At 44.1% G+C, this 19,926-nt stretch overlaps 1 protein-coding gene across 2 annotated transcripts in view; it reads right to left on the minus strand.

Annotated features, from left to right (window-relative positions):
* DUSP16 (dual specificity phosphatase 16) overlaps positions 1–19,926 on the minus strand; it is an 84,954-nt gene that overhangs the window by 15,106 nt on the left and 49,922 nt on the right. For both annotated transcript variants that reach the window (XM_082665535.1, XM_082665536.1), the window contains exon 6: positions 13,704–13,867. In XM_082665535.1, the coding sequence (XP_082521661.1) occupies positions 13,704–13,867 (164 nt within the window). The remainder of the gene's footprint in view (positions 1–13,703; positions 13,868–19,926) is intronic.

Raw genomic sequence — 19,926 nt, forward strand, 5'->3', positions numbered from 1 at the left:
TCCCATTTATTTATTTTTGTTTTTATTTCCATTACTCTAGGAGACGGCCCGAAAAAGATCTTGCTGCGATTTATGTCAGAGTGTTCTGCCTATGTTTTCCTCTAGGAGTTTTATGGTTTCCAGTCCTACATTTAGGTCTTTAATCCATTTTGAGTTTATTTTGGTATATGTTGTTAGAGAGTGTTCTAATTTCATATTTTTACATGCAGCTGTCCAGTATTCCCAGCACCATTTATTGAAGAGACTTCTTCTCCATTGTATATTCTTGCCTCCTTTGTCATAGATTGACCATAAGTGTGTGGGTTTAGCTCTGCGCTTTCTATCCCGTTCTGTTGATCCGTGTGTCTGTTTTCATTCCCAGTACCTTACTGCTTTGATCACTGTAGATTTGTAGTATAGTCTGAAGTCAGGGATACTTATTCCTCCAGCTCCGTTCTTCCTTCTCAAGATTGTCTTGGCTATTCGGGGTCTTTGTGTTTCCATACATACAAATTAAAAAAATTTTTTGTTCTAGTTCTGTGAAAAATGCCATTGATAATTTGATAGGAATTGTACTGAATGTGTAGATTGCCTTGGGTAGTATGGTCTTTTAACAATACTGATTTTTCCAATCCAAGAACATATATATATCTTTCCATCATGTTGTGTTCAATTTCTTTCACCAGTGTCTTACAGTTTTCAGAGTACAGGTCTTTTGCCTTCTTAGGTACGTTTATTCCTAGGTATTTTATTCTTTTTGATGTGATGGTAAATGGGACTGTTTCCTTAATTTCTCTTTATGATATTTTGTTAGTGTATAGAAATGCAACATATTTCTGTATATTAATTTCATATCCAGCAACTTTACTAAATTCATGGATGAGCTCTAGTAGTTTTCTGGTAGCATCTCTAGGATCTTCTATGTATAGTAGCATGTCATCTGCAAACAGTGACAGTTTTACTTCTTTTCCAATTTGGATTCTTTTTATTTCTTTTTCTTCTCTGATTTCTGTGGCTAGGACTTCCAAAACTATGTTGAATAAAAATGGCAACAGTGGGCATCCTTGTCTTGTTCCTGATCTTAGAGGAAATGCTTTTAGCTTTTCACCATTGAGTATGATCTTAGCTGTGGGTTTACCGTATATGGCCTTAATTATGTTGAGGTATGTTCCCTCTATGCCCACTTTCAGAAGAGGTTTTTTTTTATTATTATAAATGGATGTTGAATTTTATCGAAAGCTTTTTCTGCATCTACTAAGATAATCATATGATTTTTACTCTTCAATTTGTTAATGTGGTATATATCACACTGACAGATTTGTGGATACTGAAAAGTCCTTGATCCTTGGCATACTTGATCATGATGCATGATGCTTTTAATGTATTGCTGGAGTCGATTTGCTAGTATTTTGTTGAGGATTTTTGCATCTATGTTCATCAGTGATATTGGCCTGTAATTTTTTCTTTTTTTTGTGATATCTTTGTCTGGTTTGGGTATCAAGGTGATGGTAGCCTCATAGAATGAGTTCAGAAGTGATCCCTCCTCTGCAATTTTTTGGAAGAGTTTCAGAAGGATAGGTGTTAAGTCTTCTCTAAATGTTTGGTAGAATTCACCTGTGAAGCTCTCTGGTCCTGGACTTTTGCTTGTTGGGAGTTTTAAAATCACTGATCCAATTTCAGTACTGGTAATTGGTCTGTTCATATTTTCTGTTTCTTCCTAGTTCAGTCTTGGGAGATTGTATTTGTATCTTTCTAAGAATTTGTCCATTTCTTCTAGGTTGTCTACTTTATTGGCATATAGTTGCTCACAGTGGTCTCCTATGATCCTTTGTATTTCTGTGGTGTAGACTGCAACTTCCTTGTCACTTCTGATTTTACTGATTTGGGCCCTCTCCCTTTTTTCCTTGATGAGTCTGGCTAAACGTTGATCAATTTCGCTTATCTTTTCAAAGAACCAGCTTTTAGTTTCATTGATCTTTTCTATTGTTTTTTTAGTCTCTATTTCATTTATTTCTGCTCTGATTTCTTTCATTCTACTAACTTTGGGCTTTGTTTGTTCTTCTTTCTCTAGTTGCTTTAGGCATAAGGTTTAGGTTGTTTATTTGAGATTTTTCTCGTTTCCTGAGGTAAGTTTGTATCACCATAAACTTCCCTCTTAGAACTGCTTTTGTTGCATCCTGTAGGTTTTGGATCGTCGTGTTTTCATTTTCATTTGTCTCAAGGTATTTTCTGATTTCCTCTTTGATTTCTTCAGTTATCCACTGGTTGTTCAGTAGCATATTGTTTAGCCTCCACGTGTTTGTGCTTTTTGCAGTTTTCTCCCTGTAGTTGATTTCTAGCCTTATAGCGTTGTGGTCAGAAAAGATGCCTGATATGATTTCAGTTTTCTTAAATTTATTGAGGCTTTAAAGCAGAATTTTTTAAGGGCAAAATAGGCTGTTTAAAAGATCACACATCACTAATATAGTCAACTCTCTATTATCTTCATTACTAGAGAGAGAAGTGGAACAAAGAACAGAAAATAAAACCGCGACAGTTTACTATGACTTGCCCCTCCTGGGCAACTATGTAAATTTATTATGACCATGTTAGATGTAATCCCCAAAATGCATGAATAAGTGCATTGATTTACAAGATTTGGGAGTATGCTAGAATACTTTTGTTTGTTTGTTTATTTTGTGCTATGACTTCAGAATATATGCACACACAATGAGAACATTTTCTTCCCAAACTGAACATGCTGGTTGTTCTCTAAGATACAGTCCTAGGCCATCTTCTGGCTGTAAATACTCTCTCTGAAGGTTGACTCTGTTTCCGTAGTTTCTCTTTGTTTGTTTTTTTGGGGTTTTTTTTTTTGCGGTACGCCGGCCTCTCACTGCTGTGGCCTCTCCCGTTGCAGAGCACAGGCTCCGGACGTGCAGGCTCAGCGGCCATGGCTCACGGGCCCAGCCGCTCCGCGGCACATAGGATCTTCCCAGACGTGGGCATGAACCCGTGTCCCCTGCATCAGCAGGCGGACTCTCAACCACTGCGCCACCAGGGAAGCCCCCTCCGTAGTTTTAATTATCACCTCTACATGCTGATGACTCTTAAATAAATACACACACACACACACGCCCTCTTTAATTTCTGACGTCATTTCCAGCCGCTTCCTGGTATCTCTATTTGGATGTTCCTCAGGACCTTCAAACTCAAAATGTCAGAAACACAGCACATTCTCTTTCTCCCTTCTCTGCCTCAAATTCTTGTTTCCTCTCTGTAATCCAAAACCGGTTTTTGGTAATAACATCCACCCAGACACTTGAGCTAGAAAATGGGATCATTTCATCCTGTTTTTCTTCCTCACCACCCCCATCCTAATGTTGCCAAACCCTCCTGGTATCGCCCCTCCCGTCCACCCTTTCTCTCTATTCCCAGTCGCTGCTCAGGGGTAAGCCCTCACCATGGTAGCAAAAGAGTCAACAGGGAGCTCTTGAAGTTTGCGGTGTTTTCCTCTCCAAACAACAACCGGAGTAATCTTTCTTGTAATTAAACGCGAGCTACGTGCTTTCTCCACACTTAGTTTCATCATGTCTCACTGCCTGCTCCCGTTCCGTACCATCGCCAAATCCCCTTCACATGCGCATCCCCCTTCCCCGATGCTGCTCGCACCGTCTGAGCTCAGCAGGCCCTGTTCCTCTTCCTGATGACTCTTCCACTCTTCTACTTTAAGTTAACCTTACTATGAAGCCCTCCTACGGGTGCATAATTAACCATTCTGTTCTCTGCCCGTCCAAAGGACTTTGGACATGCTATTAGTAAAGCACCGAGCACATTAGCAGGTTTCCTCGTCTCTCCTATTAAGCAGTGAAGTAGTGAGGTCTTGGCCGGATGCTTGCCTATGCTTCTCCCTTCAGCACCAGGTACATAGCTGCACTCGGTACGTGTTTGTTCAGCTAACATCCCGTCCACCATTTTCCAGGCAAGCCTATACAACCCACTCCATTTAGTCATCCATTGCTGCCTGTCAGGAAATGTCCCTGGCCTGAAATCATTCTCTTCGAAGCAACTCTGGTCACGTCTTCCTTTTCTTGGAATGCTACCTCCTCTACAGATCTGTTCCAACTCCAACTCCCCGAAGGACAGTTGGTCATTTTCTCCCTATTTTAGCCTCCTGCCAACGCGCTCATCCCTTCAATTACCACATTCAGCGCAATAAATATATTGTTTTACAGAAAAGTAGACTGAGTAAATCCAGATCAGGTGTGCAGCCCTCTCGGCTATCAGATGACAGAGTCAAGAAACAGCTTGTGGAGCTGGGCGAGCTTCTTAGAGTGACTGACCCTCGCCTTCCGAAGGTCTCGTAGGCTCCCGTGAGATCTCAGTGGTGTTTACAACTTTTAAACGTCTGTACACGAGCGAAGGTCACACTGTTTTCTACCACTGTCTGATCACCACAGCGTTTCCCACGCAAGAACGGCAGCATTACTGGAGATAAAAGTCTTTCATGCCTCTCTCATGAACGCTCCTTAAAGAAAGGAACCTTTTTACATTTCCATCTCCTTTCCATCAACAGTGTGACAGAGATTTATTAAATTAAAAGTAGTACGATAATAAAGACACAGGAGTTTCTGAGGAGAGAGGCTGACACGGGCAGCGTTACCTACTCTACACAAAAGACCACAGGCGATGCTCACAAATGACAACACTAACGTGAGACAAGTCAGTAGTGAGCATCAAATGTGATTTCCCCACACAAAGTCTAGAATAATGTACACTTCTGACAATTAGCCTAATAGTCTACATTCTGTAGAAATGACCACTTAAACCTAAATTCAATGAAAAATGTGCTGGGCACCTTTGCTACAGGTGCTCTGTTATATTAACAATATACTACTATGGTACACGTTAATAAACAACATCTAACGTTTACCGAGTGCCTACTGTGTACCTGGGACTGTGCTAAGCCTTTAAATGCACCGTCTCATTTAATCCTCACAACCACCCTTTGAGATGGATACTATTCTTCTTCTCATTTTTAAAATGAGGAAACTGAGGCTTAGAGAGTTCATGGAATGTTTCCAAAGTTATACAGCTAACAAGTGGTCCAGAGTAGAAATCCACATCCAAGCATATTCTCATCTCCAGAATCCGTCCTCTTAACTGCCATTCTCTACTGAAGTTCTTTTTAAAGCAAATTAGATGGAGCAATAAAGTAACTCGCCTACGTACAGACTTTCTTTTTAACCAAATGAAGTAACAGAATATGAAGTTTTAACTGCATCCTTTTTCACCCTTTTTAACTGTAACCAGTTAGGACATAAAGGAGCACCCCTCTGGGCATGGACGTAACTCAGGACACTCGATGGCTACTGGAGGAGACTAATCAGTCCTGTTTTACCTCTTTCTTCCCTGATTGTCACCTCAGTTGCAGCCACGGGCATCACAGCGTGGCCCTGCTGCCGTGTTCACACTGGCATCTGCTGCTCCCGGCTGAGGCCTGGCTGCCCACGTGCACGTCCCCCAGCCTCACGCCACTGCTGCCACGTGCCCAATGGTCATGGCCCGATGGAAAGGAAACACGAAAAAGGGGCAGTTCTGACCTCATGTAAGAAACATCAGTCATCCAAGCCTACAACGCTGTTTATGTCTCAACAATATTCTCCACATATAAAACGGTGTGCCACGAAGAGAGGCACTTAAGTAGTAGCTTTATTTTAGACAACTGATGTAAGGGGGGAGGGGACATTAATGTGTTGAAATGGAGTGATAATAAAATAATTTAACCACAAAATGAAGTGAGAAAAAAATGCTAGTTATACATCAGTGGAAAAAATGAGTTAAAAGAGGAAACCGTTAAAAATGTTACATATATACGTAAAACATTTTAACTCAAAACAAATAAATGTACATTAATTCACTAATATCTTGGTGTTTTTTTTTAAATAGGTTAGCTGACTGGAGTTCTTAAGAAAATCACAACCAAATGCATCTACCACTTATACTTTCCATTCTTTAAAGAGCAAGAACTAGTAAAGCAATAAATCAGGACAGAATCTTCTAGATGATGACTGTCCCCTAAATATTCTACGGCTGCCTTCCCCTGCCTAGTAAGACAGAAAAAAACGTAGAGCAATCAGTCTTTCCTGAATCTTTTTTTTTTTTTTTTAACATTTATTTATTTATTTGGTTGCACTGGGTCTTAGTTGCAGCAGGCGGGCTCCTTAGTTGCAGCTTGTGGGCTCCTTAATCATGGCTTGCTGGCTTCACAGTTGAGGCACATGGGCCCCTTAGTTGTGGCGGCATGCATGCGGGATCTAGTTCCCTGACCAGGGATCAAACCCCAGCACCCTGCACTGGGAGTGCGGAGTCCCAACCACTGCGCCACCAGGGAAGTCCCTTTCCCGAATCTTTTGAAACCATTTAGCTTAGGTCATAGAAAAACAACTCTCTTTCCTCATTCATATTTCATCCGTGTATGCAATATTTTAACTAACGTACATCGTTATGATAACAAGTACATTGGCCTAAACAGGTCCGAGAACAAACACAATTGCGTCCTGGTGAGTAAACTGTTCAAATGGGGTTAGTAGCCCTGCGACGGCCCGGAGCCCACTGCTGCCAGGAGACAGGCGCCCACCTGCCGAGGGCGGCAGAGCAGAGGGGTGGGTGGGGGCTGCAGTCAGCTAAGGCGTCACGTGACTGTCATGTGACCGTTCTGTTCCCTTCTCTCCTGATGATGTTCACGGCCGGGCATGTAAGTGGCCGAGAGGGCATCTTATGTCAATGCTCCTGACAGCAAGAACTGGGATGGAACCACAAGTATGAAGAACGGGTTTGTTTTATAGAATCATGACTGCTTTTACTCAGAGATGGAGGTCTTGACTTCCTACCACATTTTAAGGAATTTACGTAATTCATTCAGCGTTGTTTCAGTGTGTTGTGTAAAGCGTACACAACTCAGTATGACTCTGTCCCGTCATTAAACACCGTAATCCTTAGGCTTCCAGAGAGCCTTCATGCTGTTGCATATTTGGCTCAACTTTGTGTTCAGTCGGCTAACACGTGCTTCCTACTGATAACGTAATCTTTCTTCTCCGGCCTTCAAATATCCTTCCGACACCGTGGCCTCTGGGTTCTCTGAGCGCCTCACCTTGAGCACTCCCTCCCGAGGCCCGGTCCGGTCTCTGCCATTACCAGTAACCATAACCTCACACAACGCGCTGCGGGACGCCGCCTCCTTCCTTCCAGCTTACTGTCTTCCACCACCACTCCTGGCGTCCCTCGATCCCCCCAGGACCTCATTCAGCCTCCTCTCTGTCCTTCATCCTCATGACGTCTGTCCTTGCTTCCTGGCCCAGCTTAAATTCTGTGGCCAGTCACTACACGGTTGACCCTTGAACAACTCAGGTTTAAACTGTGCGGGTCCACTTATACGTGCATGCTTTTCAACAGTAAACACTGCAGTATTACAGGATCCACAGCTGGTTGAACCTGAGGTTGCAGAGGCCCTGCGGAGGGCGAGGGCCGACCATAAACGATACGAGGACTAACCCCCTCACTGTTCGAGGGTCACCTGGAATCCCTCCCTCGCTTTCACCCTCAATTACTGGGTCCCTCCGTCACCTCTTCACACTCACGTGGCAAGATCACAGCCCTGGATGAACCTGGCTCGCCACCGAGTCTGCATCTGCACGCAGGCAGCTGAACGTGGCCCGAGAAGAACACTCAGCAGCGCTGCTGCCGGGCCCCCTTCCAGCCACGCTCCCCAGCGGGCACTCCATGCCCTTGGTCTTCACCTGGCCTCTAGCCTGGATGCCATTCCAGCCCTTCCCCGTTCTTTTCAAACCCTCCATATGTCCTCCCTCACCCTCTCTCTCTGCTCATGGAGAAAACAGAAACAGTCAGAAGGAAGTTTTGATAAACTTCTACCACCACTTCCCTTTCTGCCAGCACACGTGCCTCTAAACCCTCCTTCCTCCTGTTACTGTGGGTGAACTCAGTGTGCAGGACAAGCACATGGGCACCAGTCCCAGAAAACTGGGAGCCCGGCTCAGCACGTGACTGTCCGCCACCTGAATGACCTTGGAGGGGCTACCTGACCTCCCTCAGCTTTAGTTTCCTTACCTGTAAAACAGGGCTAACGATCTCTATTTTGTAAAGCTGTTATGAGGATAAAGTGGCACATAATATACAAGAAGTTTCAATAAACGTTAGTTCCCTTACTTTACCTTATTTTTAAAATAATAGTTTGTGGGAATGTAAACTGGTACAGCCACTATGGAAAACAGTGTGGCGGTCCCTCAAAAAATTAAAAATAGAGCTGCCGGGCTTCCCTGGTGGCGCAGTGGTTGGGAGTCTGCCTGCCGGTGCAGGGGACACGGGTTCGTGCCCCGGTCCGGAAGGATTCCACATGCCGCGGAGCGGCTGGGCCAGTGAGCCATGGCCTCTGAGCCTGCGCGTCCGGAGCCCGTGCTCCGCAACGGGAGAGGCCACTGCAGTGAGAGGCCCGCGTACTGCAAAAAAAAAAAAAAAAAAAACAACAAAAAAAATAGAGCTGCCATCTGATCCATCAATTCCACTGCTGGGTATTTATCCGAAGGAAACAAAAACATTATCTCCAAAAGACACATGCACCCCCTTGTGCACTGCAGCACTATTTACAGAAGTCGAGACATGGAAACAACCTAAGTGCCCACTGACAGATGAATGGATAAAGACAACGTGGTATTATGTACACAATGGAATATTATTCAGCCTTAGAAAAGAAGGAAATCTTGCCATTTGCTGCAGCAAGGATGAACCTTGAAGGCATTATGCTAAGCGAACTAAGTCAGACAGAGAAGGACAAATACTGTATGATCTCACTTACATGTGGAATCTAAAAAACAAACAGACACTGAATTCATAGGTACAGAGAACAGAGTGGTGGCTGCCAGAGGTGGTGGAGGGGAGGGGTAAAGGTGGTCGAAAGGTACAAACTTCCAGTCACAAAACAAGTCAGTCATGGCGATGTAACGCACAGCATGCCGGCTATAGATAGTAACAGTGTATTGCATATTTGAAAGTGGCTGAGAAATCTTAAAAGTTCTCATCATAGGAAAAAAAAGGAGTAGCTATGTACGGTGGTAGATGTTAACTTAGATTTATTGTGATCATTTAGCAATATATACAAATACTGAATGTTGGATATAATGTTACTTGAAACTAATATACTTGAAATATGTTATATGTCAATTATATAATGACGTATAACATATACGTCATTATATATATAATGTTATATGTCAATTATATCTCAATTAAAAATAACTTATAAATCACATGGTATATAAATTATATCTCAGTAAAGTTGTTGCCCACCCCCCAGCCTGTAATGTATATCTTTCACTAATTCAAACTGTCCTTTCTCCTAATTGGCCTCAAGTAGGGAAATTACACTGAATGTAGCAGGCTGGGTATAAAAAAGGGTTCAGCTGTAAAGTAGAAAAGACTACCCCCTAAGAAATTAAAAAATAGATTCTGGTTTCAAAACACAATCAAGAAAGTGTTCAAAAATAATTTTTGTGAGTCAAAAAATAAATCTTAATTTTACTGCTATGATTTGCATTCACTTTTCCCCCCTTTGTTTCCTTCTCCTAAACCATGAAACAACTTTGCCCCGTAGTTGGACTAATTTCTAAATATGGGCTCTATACTCTGTTGATACAGACTGTGGAGTAATATATGGAATACAGCTTTAATACAACTGCTCTGTTTGGTCAGGTTGCCCACGTTCATTCAGGCTGAGGACAGAGGTCCCATTAAATCACACAGGCACTGCAAATGTACATAAAAGAGTTGTAATTTTTCTTTCTGAAGTCAATTTAATGAGTGAGTTTGCATTTGCCACTCCCCTTGCCTTCAGAATTGACCTACTTCCTCCAGCCAGCCTTCCTCAGCCAGCCACGCCCAATGTACCCACCACTCACCCCAGACCCTTGTACACCCTACCCGGTGGTGACAATAACAGTGTCCCTATAAACCAGGAACTGCTCTTGGTGCCTGGCGTAAGGCCACGTCACAGGAGCCTCACAAGAACACTAGGGGGCAGGAATCATCTCAGTTTGCAGGTGAAGAAGCAGATTCGGGGCACGTGGCTCCGGCCGGTGAGGCGAAGACCTGGCATGCGAATCCTCCCGGTCCGGAGCCGGCTCTCGCTCCTGCCTGAATCACCTTGTTTGCGAATTACCGTCTCAGGAACAGGTCTTGTCTAACCAACCTGCACTCTGTATGGCGTTCTACACACCGTGGACCCTGAATAAATACTTTCACTGATCATTTTGACGACATGAGCCTTTGTCTTCCTAGATCACAGAGAAACCTAAAAGCAGTATTTGGCTATACGGTGTCCAGGCTACAGCCTAACTCTCGTACGAAAACACCAGAGAAAGTGGCAGTAGTCCTGGGGACGGGCAGAACAGCAAGGCAGCCCAGGAAAGCCAACTGTGCGTGTTAGAAGACTGAAATAAGAAGCTACCCCCCAAAAAGCTGGCCGCACCCTGTTTAAAATGGGGAAGGCGCGGGCACGGCAGCTTTAGGGAAGAAGTCGAAGAGGTCCCGGCTCAGGAACGACTCGCGGTAGGGAATCCCATCGTACACCCTGTGTGTAAGTGGGAAACAAAAGTCCGTTTGAAATTTTAACTGGTCAAGGAGAAAAAAACATCAGGAACTTCTGTCTGTCCCATTATAACTAGAGATTCTGGTTCAAGTCCCACTCAGTCAGATGTGAACTGTGGGCACCAGCAAACTGCTTTAGTGTAACCGCTGTACAACTCCAGTTCAAAGACCAGAGGAGGACAGATTGTGGGAAACAAAGTACAGATGCGAGGGGAAAGGAAGTGTGTTCTTTTTGCTACCAGTGCCTTCTTACAGTCTTTTACAGAAGAGCTATGTCTTTGAGACCTAAGTAAAAACAATCACATGCTGAGAGTATTGACCTGCACCGTCTGATCTGTGGAAGCACAGGCACATGTGGCACGTCCACAGTGAGAGTCCATAAGACACACACCAGATTTCAAAGACCTAGTACCAAAAACTGTAAAGTGCCAATAATTTTTTATATTGATTGCATGTTGAAACGGTAATATTCTAGACATACGGTGATGAATGTCATTAAAATTAATTTCACTTGGGTTTTTCTTTAACTTTTTAAATAAGGCTATCAGAACATTCTAGATTATATATGTGGCTTGCATTATACTTCTGTGGGATGATGCTGGTATAGAACATGCTGTAGACAAAGCAGGAGGAAACAAATCTCAGCTGTGATTCAACAGACTGTTAAGACTTGTCAGTCCTTCGTGACAGCCTGTTACAGAGATTTCAATTTCCAGACGATGAGGATTTCTGGTGTTCTACAAACACAGGACTTAGAGCCAGAGTAGTTTGGGTTTGAGGAGGTCTCTGTCACTCACTAGCTTTGAGGTCAATGACTTTCTAGCCACAAAATCTTGGGTAAGTAAGTGACATAACTCAGAGCCAACCTACCTCCAAATCCTATTATGAGGGTTAAATGCAGTGACATAAAGGGCCTAGCATTCTAAATGATAAACACTATTACCCTCCCCAGAAATTTTCCGTGACATGCTTTTAACATATTTTAGTGGCACTTTATTACAAATAAATAAATAAATAGGAAGATGACTAATAAGATTAGTGGTCTTGTGGTGGTGGTTCTTAGAAACCTCTAAGTTTGACTAAAAAGGAACGTACTATCAGGGGAGATTATAAAATCTTCATCTCTGGAGATCTTCCAGAAGAAGAGAGCACATTATTTCTCCTGGGAAGTTTAAACCAGTGAGTGGAGCAGGGAGATGAGTTTATGCTGTTTTCGAAAGAGAGGCACATCCAGTTCTAAGACCCAGCAGCGGGGTGATGTGGTGGAATTTATATAACATTTCTGGAATTACGATTTCCTCATTATTGACCGAAGGAGGCTGACTAAATGATCTGTAAGGTCCCCTCCAGCACTAGGACTCTGCTCAACAGTGAATCTAGAGGTTACGCACATAGAAATTTCTACTCGCCACCTTGAAAGCACTCTTCTCACCACTCCCTAGTCTGCACGTCGGCAGCTCCCAAAGCAGCTTTCTCACGGTCTTCCCCAATGACTCCTTGCTCAACCTGTTTCCCCATGAGCTTGCAAAAACCCATTCTCCCCCTACAACCATTTCCTTTCAAGGCATCTGTGTGCCTATCCTGTTCAGCACATGGACATGTAGAAGCCAATTAAAAACAGAAAACTATCAGCCCCCGGCACACCTCAACTTCAGGTTCCAGCTTAACTGCTCTCACCCTGCAGGCCTCACTTAGCTGTTAACTGACACATTTGTTAAACCTGGAAAAGGTATGCAGCAAAATCAAGGTACCACTGCACTGAATGTCAGAAGTAACAGAAAGGACCTGTCACATAACTACTTGTAAATCACCTGCCAGTGACCGGTTAAGTTTTACTGGGGGGGATTCTGAACAGGATCCTTAACTAGGAATTTTATTTCATTTTGTTTTATTTGCTGATCTAAGGATTAAATAAAGCACCTCCGGGTTTGCCCCAGGGTTGCATGTGACTTTAGGAAATTAATTTTGCTTTCTGTGACATAGTTTGCTTATCTCTCAAAGAGAACTAATAAAATGCACGTGCTCAAAGACATCGTGACCCCACCAGAAAGGCTCAGTGCAAGCATAAGCTATCAAATTTCAAATACCTCACAGAACGAGCAGACATGTTAGCAAAAATGTCCAGGCAAAATTCTGAAGAGGCAGGAGTTTTGAGAACAAAAAAGAAGAAGAGAGCAAAAAGAATGCCTCCTTGCTGCCCAGTGAGAGGGTGTTTCTGCTCTCCACGCGCTAAAGTAAAGCAAGCCCACCTGGAAGCTTATCTTACGGTCAGCCCCATTGTTTCAGCTCCTCAAGCAGAAATACCCAAAAAGCAGCACTTGCAGATCACCAGCGGTTGAATTAAGATCTTTGATTGTTTTTTCAATTAGAGGTGATGTAAACAAGAGGTTTTAGAGACAAACCACTTTCCAGGCAGTTAGAGCACTGTTTTCTAGCACCACTTGTTAAGAGCATATAAGCAGTGGAGACAGACGGATCTTAGTTCTGCCGCTGTCACGTGTGTACCGTTATATATAATGGCCTCAAGCAATCAACACGGCTCCTCCGTGGGATACACCTTGTTCAGAACGGCTCACATCCTTTTCATCCAGTTATTTACGGTCCTCCCTCTTCTTTCTCAACCAAACTGCTCCAAGGGGCCTCAGGCGGGGCGCCTGCAGAGCGTCTTCTTAGCGCTGGTCCTCACCATCCTTTTACCCCCCTCCCCGCCCCTCTAGCCAGGAGTCATCATGAGATCTTCCTCAGTCCAAGCCAACCCGAGTCCCTTTCTAGTTGCTGCAGTAAATAAATACATCTCTATATGTGAAATCATCTAGGCGGCATGAGCCTTCCTGGGTGTGCCCAACCGCAGGTCTCTTGGACCTGTAAGCACAGCACACTTGACAACGGCTTAGCCTTCCTACAGCGAGCAGAACGTCACAGCAGACAGCACTGGGGAGGATGGTACGGCCGCTGGGCTGCTCACAGGGGAGCTGCACTAAGAACACGGGGTGCGTGTGCCTGAAAGGACAGCCCGCCGGCAGCCCAGTGCTTCTCCAGCTGCTGTCAAGAAACCCTGCAATGAAGGTTATGTTCAAAGCACCCACCTTGTTGAGGACATCTCGCTGGCAGCCAAGATAGAGATTGGGCAGAATTCGGGTTGGCCCAATGTTGGCAACAGGTAAGCAAGGCTGAGAAATGCAGGTGGGGACTAGGGTGGATTTTCCTTCACAGAGGCCAGGGAAACAGCGGGAGAACTCGGCAAACCCACCTAAGGACAGACAGGGTACAGTTACGCCGTGCATAAAGATGAAAACCAGCCTTCTGCTAACTACTCAAATACAGTTGTCTGAAAAGAACAATCAGATCCCACAGATGGAAGTGGAGCCCCGTCCACAGCTGCTCGGTCTGGGGTACAATCCAGCACCAGACCCGGCTTTGCAAGCCCACGAAAGTGACCCCAGGCCCTGAAGGCACTTAGTGACTCACCCCCTCGCTCTCACTCCCTTCACCTTCACGCATCCTATGTCTTCCCCCTGCTCCCTGTCGTATTTCGTGTGACTTAAAGAGGACTGAAAGTAGCAGATAACCGAGCCAAGACAGATGCAAAATGCGGATACAAAAACACATGAACTGAGGCCAGACGTGACTTCTTCAAAATAAAATTGAGTTAAGAGCTCCTTCTAGAATGAACTTTAAATCTTCCTACTGTATAAGTTTTATATTTCAAAGATACCACATACCCCCCTTACTCTTACAAATATTCTCTATATCAAGGGTCGCATAATGACCCCCGATTCCGGGGTCTCCTGTTCACTGGCTGAGCGCTGTGAACAAGGGCCGACAGACCCTAACCGCTCAGGTTACATGGATGCCTCGTGGCAAGATTTCTGGACTCGGAGGAATTCAGTGTTTTCCAGTCCCTTCCTTATAATGACCTACTCTATGATCTTCATTAGGTCACAATCTCACTCCCTGTTAATGAAGAGAAATCTATTGGCTAAGGAGACACTCTCACCTCCTTTCAGAAAAGAAAAGATGAACAAGGTCTTCCCTGGGTTTTCCAATCTAAATCCTCCTTGCTACCCAAATCCAAACCCAAGAACTGAATACACTCTGATACATTTTCAGATGAATCCCTCACTATCCAGACCCTCCCTAGTCACTACATCTAAACTCGGAACCAAAGACATTTGGATTATAGGGAATATGTGTATATTTTTAATACTACTAAATTAAAAAACAGTTAAGAAGACAGAGCAGCCTCATTTTTACCTCTTTAATCAAGCCTTAAAAAGGACCCTAGCTGGGACTGACATATACACACGACTATGTATAAAATAGATAACTAATGAGAACCTACTGTATAGCACAGGGAACCCTACTCAGTGCTCTGTGGTGACCTAAATGGGAAGGAACTCTCAAAAAGAGTGGACATATGTATACATATGACTGATTCACTTTGCTACACGGCAAGAAACTAACACAACATTGTAAAGCAACTATACTCCAATAAAAAATAAAATAAAATCTTAAAAAGGACCCTAAAATCTCATTAAATATTTACCTCCATCTCCTTGAGCTACATTCCATTAGCCTTTCCTGCGCTTCCAGAAACATATAAAATATGCCCTCAAAAACTGCAGAAGTGCAGGGAGTTGACGGGGGAGGTGTCACCCGTTTTTATCCCCTGTATTATGTTCAACGCAAGCATGACCCTCGGGACTCCTGCGTCCACTGTCTGTGTTCAGCATGGGGTGCGCGGTACAGCAAGCTAGGACAGCAGCAAGTCGGTGACGACAACCGCGCCGCCTGCAAATGCAGGTGTGCCCTAGCCTCCAAGCCAAGCGTCTGCACTGTTTTTACCCTTAAGCAGTTTGCTTATTAAAGTTCTTAAGGTAACCTGACAGAAAGAGCAGAGGGTTCCATTATAGAAACCCCACCTTCCTTTGCGGGACCGACGAGGCCCTGGGGACCTGTACCTGTTCAGCGTTAAGGTTGCATTTCTTGCCCTTTCCAAACGCGCTCTCCAGCCACACAAAACTCACGGTCACCTCACACTTTCATGCTGTTCTCTCACCACCACCGGCCCGCCCCGTGCACACACGCAGCATACAAACCCCACGCACGTGAGCCCCGCGGCCGTACAGCAGAGGGAGGGCGGGCAGAGGCCCCTGTACCTGAGTCTGTGTCCTGGCTTCACCACGCTCTAGCTGTTTGGACAAGTGACTTACGCCCTCTGGCTATCAGTTTCCTGTCCGTAAAATGGGACTAAGGATCACACCCGCCTCACAGAGCTGTCAGAGGACTGAGTTAGCTGATATGCGTGAGTGCTTTGTGCCCGCGCAGAGGGAGCCCTCCGTGGTACAGTGATCCGACATCGAGTTCCCAGCTTCATCTGGGGGCCCCCCTCCTCCACCCCTGATCCGCAGCTACACCTCGGTAGGCTACACCTGAGACAAAGCGAAAACAGTCATGCTTCTAAGGCTGCATTTCCCAGAGTCTGCTCCAGGGCGCTGGCGTCCTTGCAGGAAGCTGACAGACGGGATATCGGTCCAAAAAGTAACAGAAACACTGCATATCACGTCTCCCCGGGAGACTCACAGCACACGTATTAAAAGCTCTGGAAAAAAATCTCTAAGGAAACTAGTTTACTTTCATTTAATTTAAGGGTCCCAAACTTATTTGACCATGGAATTTCCCCTCCCATTTCCCCCGCTAAAATCTCTTAAAATCTAAGCTGGTGGAACTCACACTCAAGGAAATGCTGTGCTAGGGCTGTCGCAGCTACTGAAATGAAGTAAATTAGAATCCCTACACCTAAAGTATAAGCCACGGCAATCTCAAAAAAGGGGTCAGTTAATATTGGCATACGTATGTGCCTGTCACCGTTTAGGATTTATCATTTTATTTCATTAATGTTTTGTCCTTTTCAGTCTCTTAAGTGCATAATGCAGTTATTTAAGGTGAGTTTTCCCCTCAAAGCAGTTCTTGTAATAATAGATGTTAAAGAGTCTAAACATTATCTGCCTAGGTTACACCTACCCAACGTGACAACTGACGGCCACTATTTTGATTATAATTTAAATTTTAACTTCCATTAACTTTTGTTGTTCTGGTGTTTCTCTAAAGAACTGTTTTCATGTTTTTTCCTTTTCTGTTTCCAAAACAGTTCATGGGATGATCTCTCATTTAAATCCAACAAAACGAGAGTCCAGTAAATGTTCTCAGAGAACAGAGAAACCAGGCAATCCAAGGAAACTCCACTTGAATTCCATCTGAAACTTACGTCATCATATTTATAAATAATGTAAGGACTCCCAGAGTTACTGGACATTTACTATGTGACAAGCGTTGCTCTAAGCACTTTACAAGGGTTTGTTCAGTCTTTACAACTGCCCCATGAGGTAGGTGCTTCGATTGCTCCCATTTTACAGATAAGGAAAGAGAGGTTCAGAAGGACGCCAGGTGATAATCAACAGCTGGACGTGAGCCCGGCTCGAGACTGTACTCTCACTCGCTCTGCTAAGCCGTGTCTCTAAATACCACGGAATTAACTGCAACGCTCTCTAGGATGTGGGGACAGCCTGCTGACATCTCTGGGGTCCTGCCCTCATCTCAGTCTCATTTCACCAGGCTGAAAATGGCCACGGGCCTCTCCCAAACTGACGGAAGAGCCTTGCTTCCCCCAAGCCACATGGTTCAAAAACCTCGATGAGGGAGAGAAAAGGGAAGGAGATCTGACCTGACCAGAGAAACAAGAACTCTGTAAGTGTGAGTCACACGAGACCAGTAACAAAGCTGAGGAAGAACTAGCGGGGGATACGAAAAACACGGTCATGGCCGGCTTACGATCACAGTTTGTGAATCGGTGGTGAGACGGTGGCGGCGTCTCGGTGACTTTCAGCCCGTCCTCCACCGAACTACGCTCAGAGGGGACAGATTCTCCAACAATCGTAAACTGAAGGCGGGCCAGCCTGGGCTGTTTGAAGTGCAGCTCTATCATTCACTTTATCCTAAATCGCTTCTAACTTTGGTGGTCCTAACAAGTAAAATGTGAGTGTGGCTCTAGAAAGTTCTAAGAAAACAGAAAAAAAAAAAAAAACGAGAGAAAGCAGCCACTATTCAGCCTCAAAACAAAACCCCAAAGCCAAACAAAACAGCAATAACACATTATAAAACAAACAGAAACTTTTTTTCTTCCTTACAAATTTTTTCAACTAATCTCTAGCAGCACAAATCCAAACAGCCTTAAAATACTTCACAGATTTTGCGAAATCAGAGCATTCATCTAGGGCTCAGGCTGGCTTGAAATGTCCCAAACCAGGACTCCTGGTAACTTCCACACAACACTACCTCAGCCAAAGAGTATGTTCTCCCTGATCTTTATCTCTGACAATGTTCCACTCTGCTGACATCCTCCTTTATTGACAGTTTTTTCCATTCGCTGACCTTTCATTCATCGTTGGACTCCAGTGACCCCAGTTTCATTTCATTAATTAACAACAGATGAGACACTGCCTGACTTACCCGAACCCTCGAGAAACTATCTGGAGCCTCATCGGCAACTCAGTTTTGAAATATGTCTGAAATGTCCCTCTTCCTCTTACAAGAAGACAAGTACAATTCACCTACGTAAACTTTCTGTTACAAATGGCTGACAGACACAGAATCAAGAGTCATCTCTGCCCTCGTCCCAACTCTGCTGTCCCCAGACCCTGAGTTAGATCCTATTATGACAAGAAGACACAACCCCAGTTCATGATCTCCGCTTGTTTACTGTGAAAGCAGCACTGAGAAACTGACACGCTTCTTGAAAAAGTTTAAAAATATTTTTTAAAGTCCTTCAAGTATCTGACTCACCGTCCAATCTTGCCAAGTTTCTCCTGTCCCTAGATTTTATGCTGCTTATCATCTAGGAATGGAGAGAGTAGAAAGTCGAACAACGCACGTGTGCTTCCCTAAGACAGACCTGAATCTCAGAACGCTGTACCGGCTTTCGCCCCTTGAGCTAGGAGTGTTTGTTTTAAGAGGAAGGAAGACACATATGCAGACACCCTGGCCTGTAGAGAAAGGCGGGTGGGGAGACCAGCAGATAGACATACGGACACCACTGGCCTCTACAGACTTGGATGAACAGGCAGACAAACTGCAATGTTAAAAATCCATATTTCTGTTAGTCTTCCACAAATTTACCTGTAGAATGCATATTTATAAATAAAAACATACATATTACTTTGGACGGAGAAAACACCTGGTACAGCTTAAAGCCATTCATAATTTGTATATCACTTTCTTCTCATTCAGCCAGGAAATACTTCTTCCCTTAAGAGTACCTCCTTCACAATTCAAACCATAAATATAATTTTCTATAAAAGCCAATGTCAACCACCATTCCATTTTCAGAGGCAAAAAAAGTCTGCCATGTAAAATAAAATACATAAAACGATGCAGCTAAACAATTCTAACTGGTCGGTTTTCTCTTCCCTCTGACCCTTGCAGTTATAAATCACAGAGTTGTTTCTTAAAATAAAGGAATATTCACAAAAGTAGCACTTTACTACAGATTAGCAATGTTAATTTTCAGACGCAAATTCTCAAAATGTATCCGTATCCTTTTAGTCAAACCAGAGATAAATGTCAATTCCATGACTCTGAAGACAGTTCCTTGCAGGGAGAAACAGGGCTGCTCACTTATGCTTCAGTTCAAATGGGGAGCAAGTCCTAAGAGCTTTATCAGCTGACAGAGCTGCCTAAGCTGGGAAGGGGGATTAAAGGTAGCCCCTTCCCATACTGGGGATGAGTTCCATGGCTACGTACAGAAATCTATTTACACAAAGCTCTACTTTATGAAAGATATTTTTCTAAAGTCATATGCAAATTTAATTTCTGTACATTAAACCATTTTCACAGTTTATATAATTTCAGCTTTTAAATATAGTTCTCATGCAGCTTAACCCTTTTGTAAAACAAAGACCCCCTTTTTGGGACATAAATACGACCCATTCATTTACTTATTCTAGAATGTATGTGAAGGAATTTTTTTTTTTTTTTTGCAGTACGCGGGCCTCTCACTGTCGTGGCCTCTCCCGTTGCGGAGCACAGGCTCCGGACGCGCAGGCTCAGCGGCCATGGCTCACGGGCCCAGCCACTCCGCGGCATGTGGGATCTTCCCGGACCGGGGCACGAACCCGTGTCCCCTGCATCACAGGCGGACTCTCAACCACTGCGCCACCAGGGAAGCCCTATGTGAAGGATTTAAGTGAAGTATTCCTGCACCTGTAGAGAACAGTTCTCTCCACACTGAAAATAAAATCTGGGCTTTGCTAT

Source organism: Grampus griseus (genome assembly GCF_964374135.1).
Source record: "Grampus griseus genome assembly, chromosome: 11".
Lineage (NCBI taxonomy): Eukaryota > Metazoa > Chordata > Mammalia > Artiodactyla > Delphinidae > Grampus > Grampus griseus.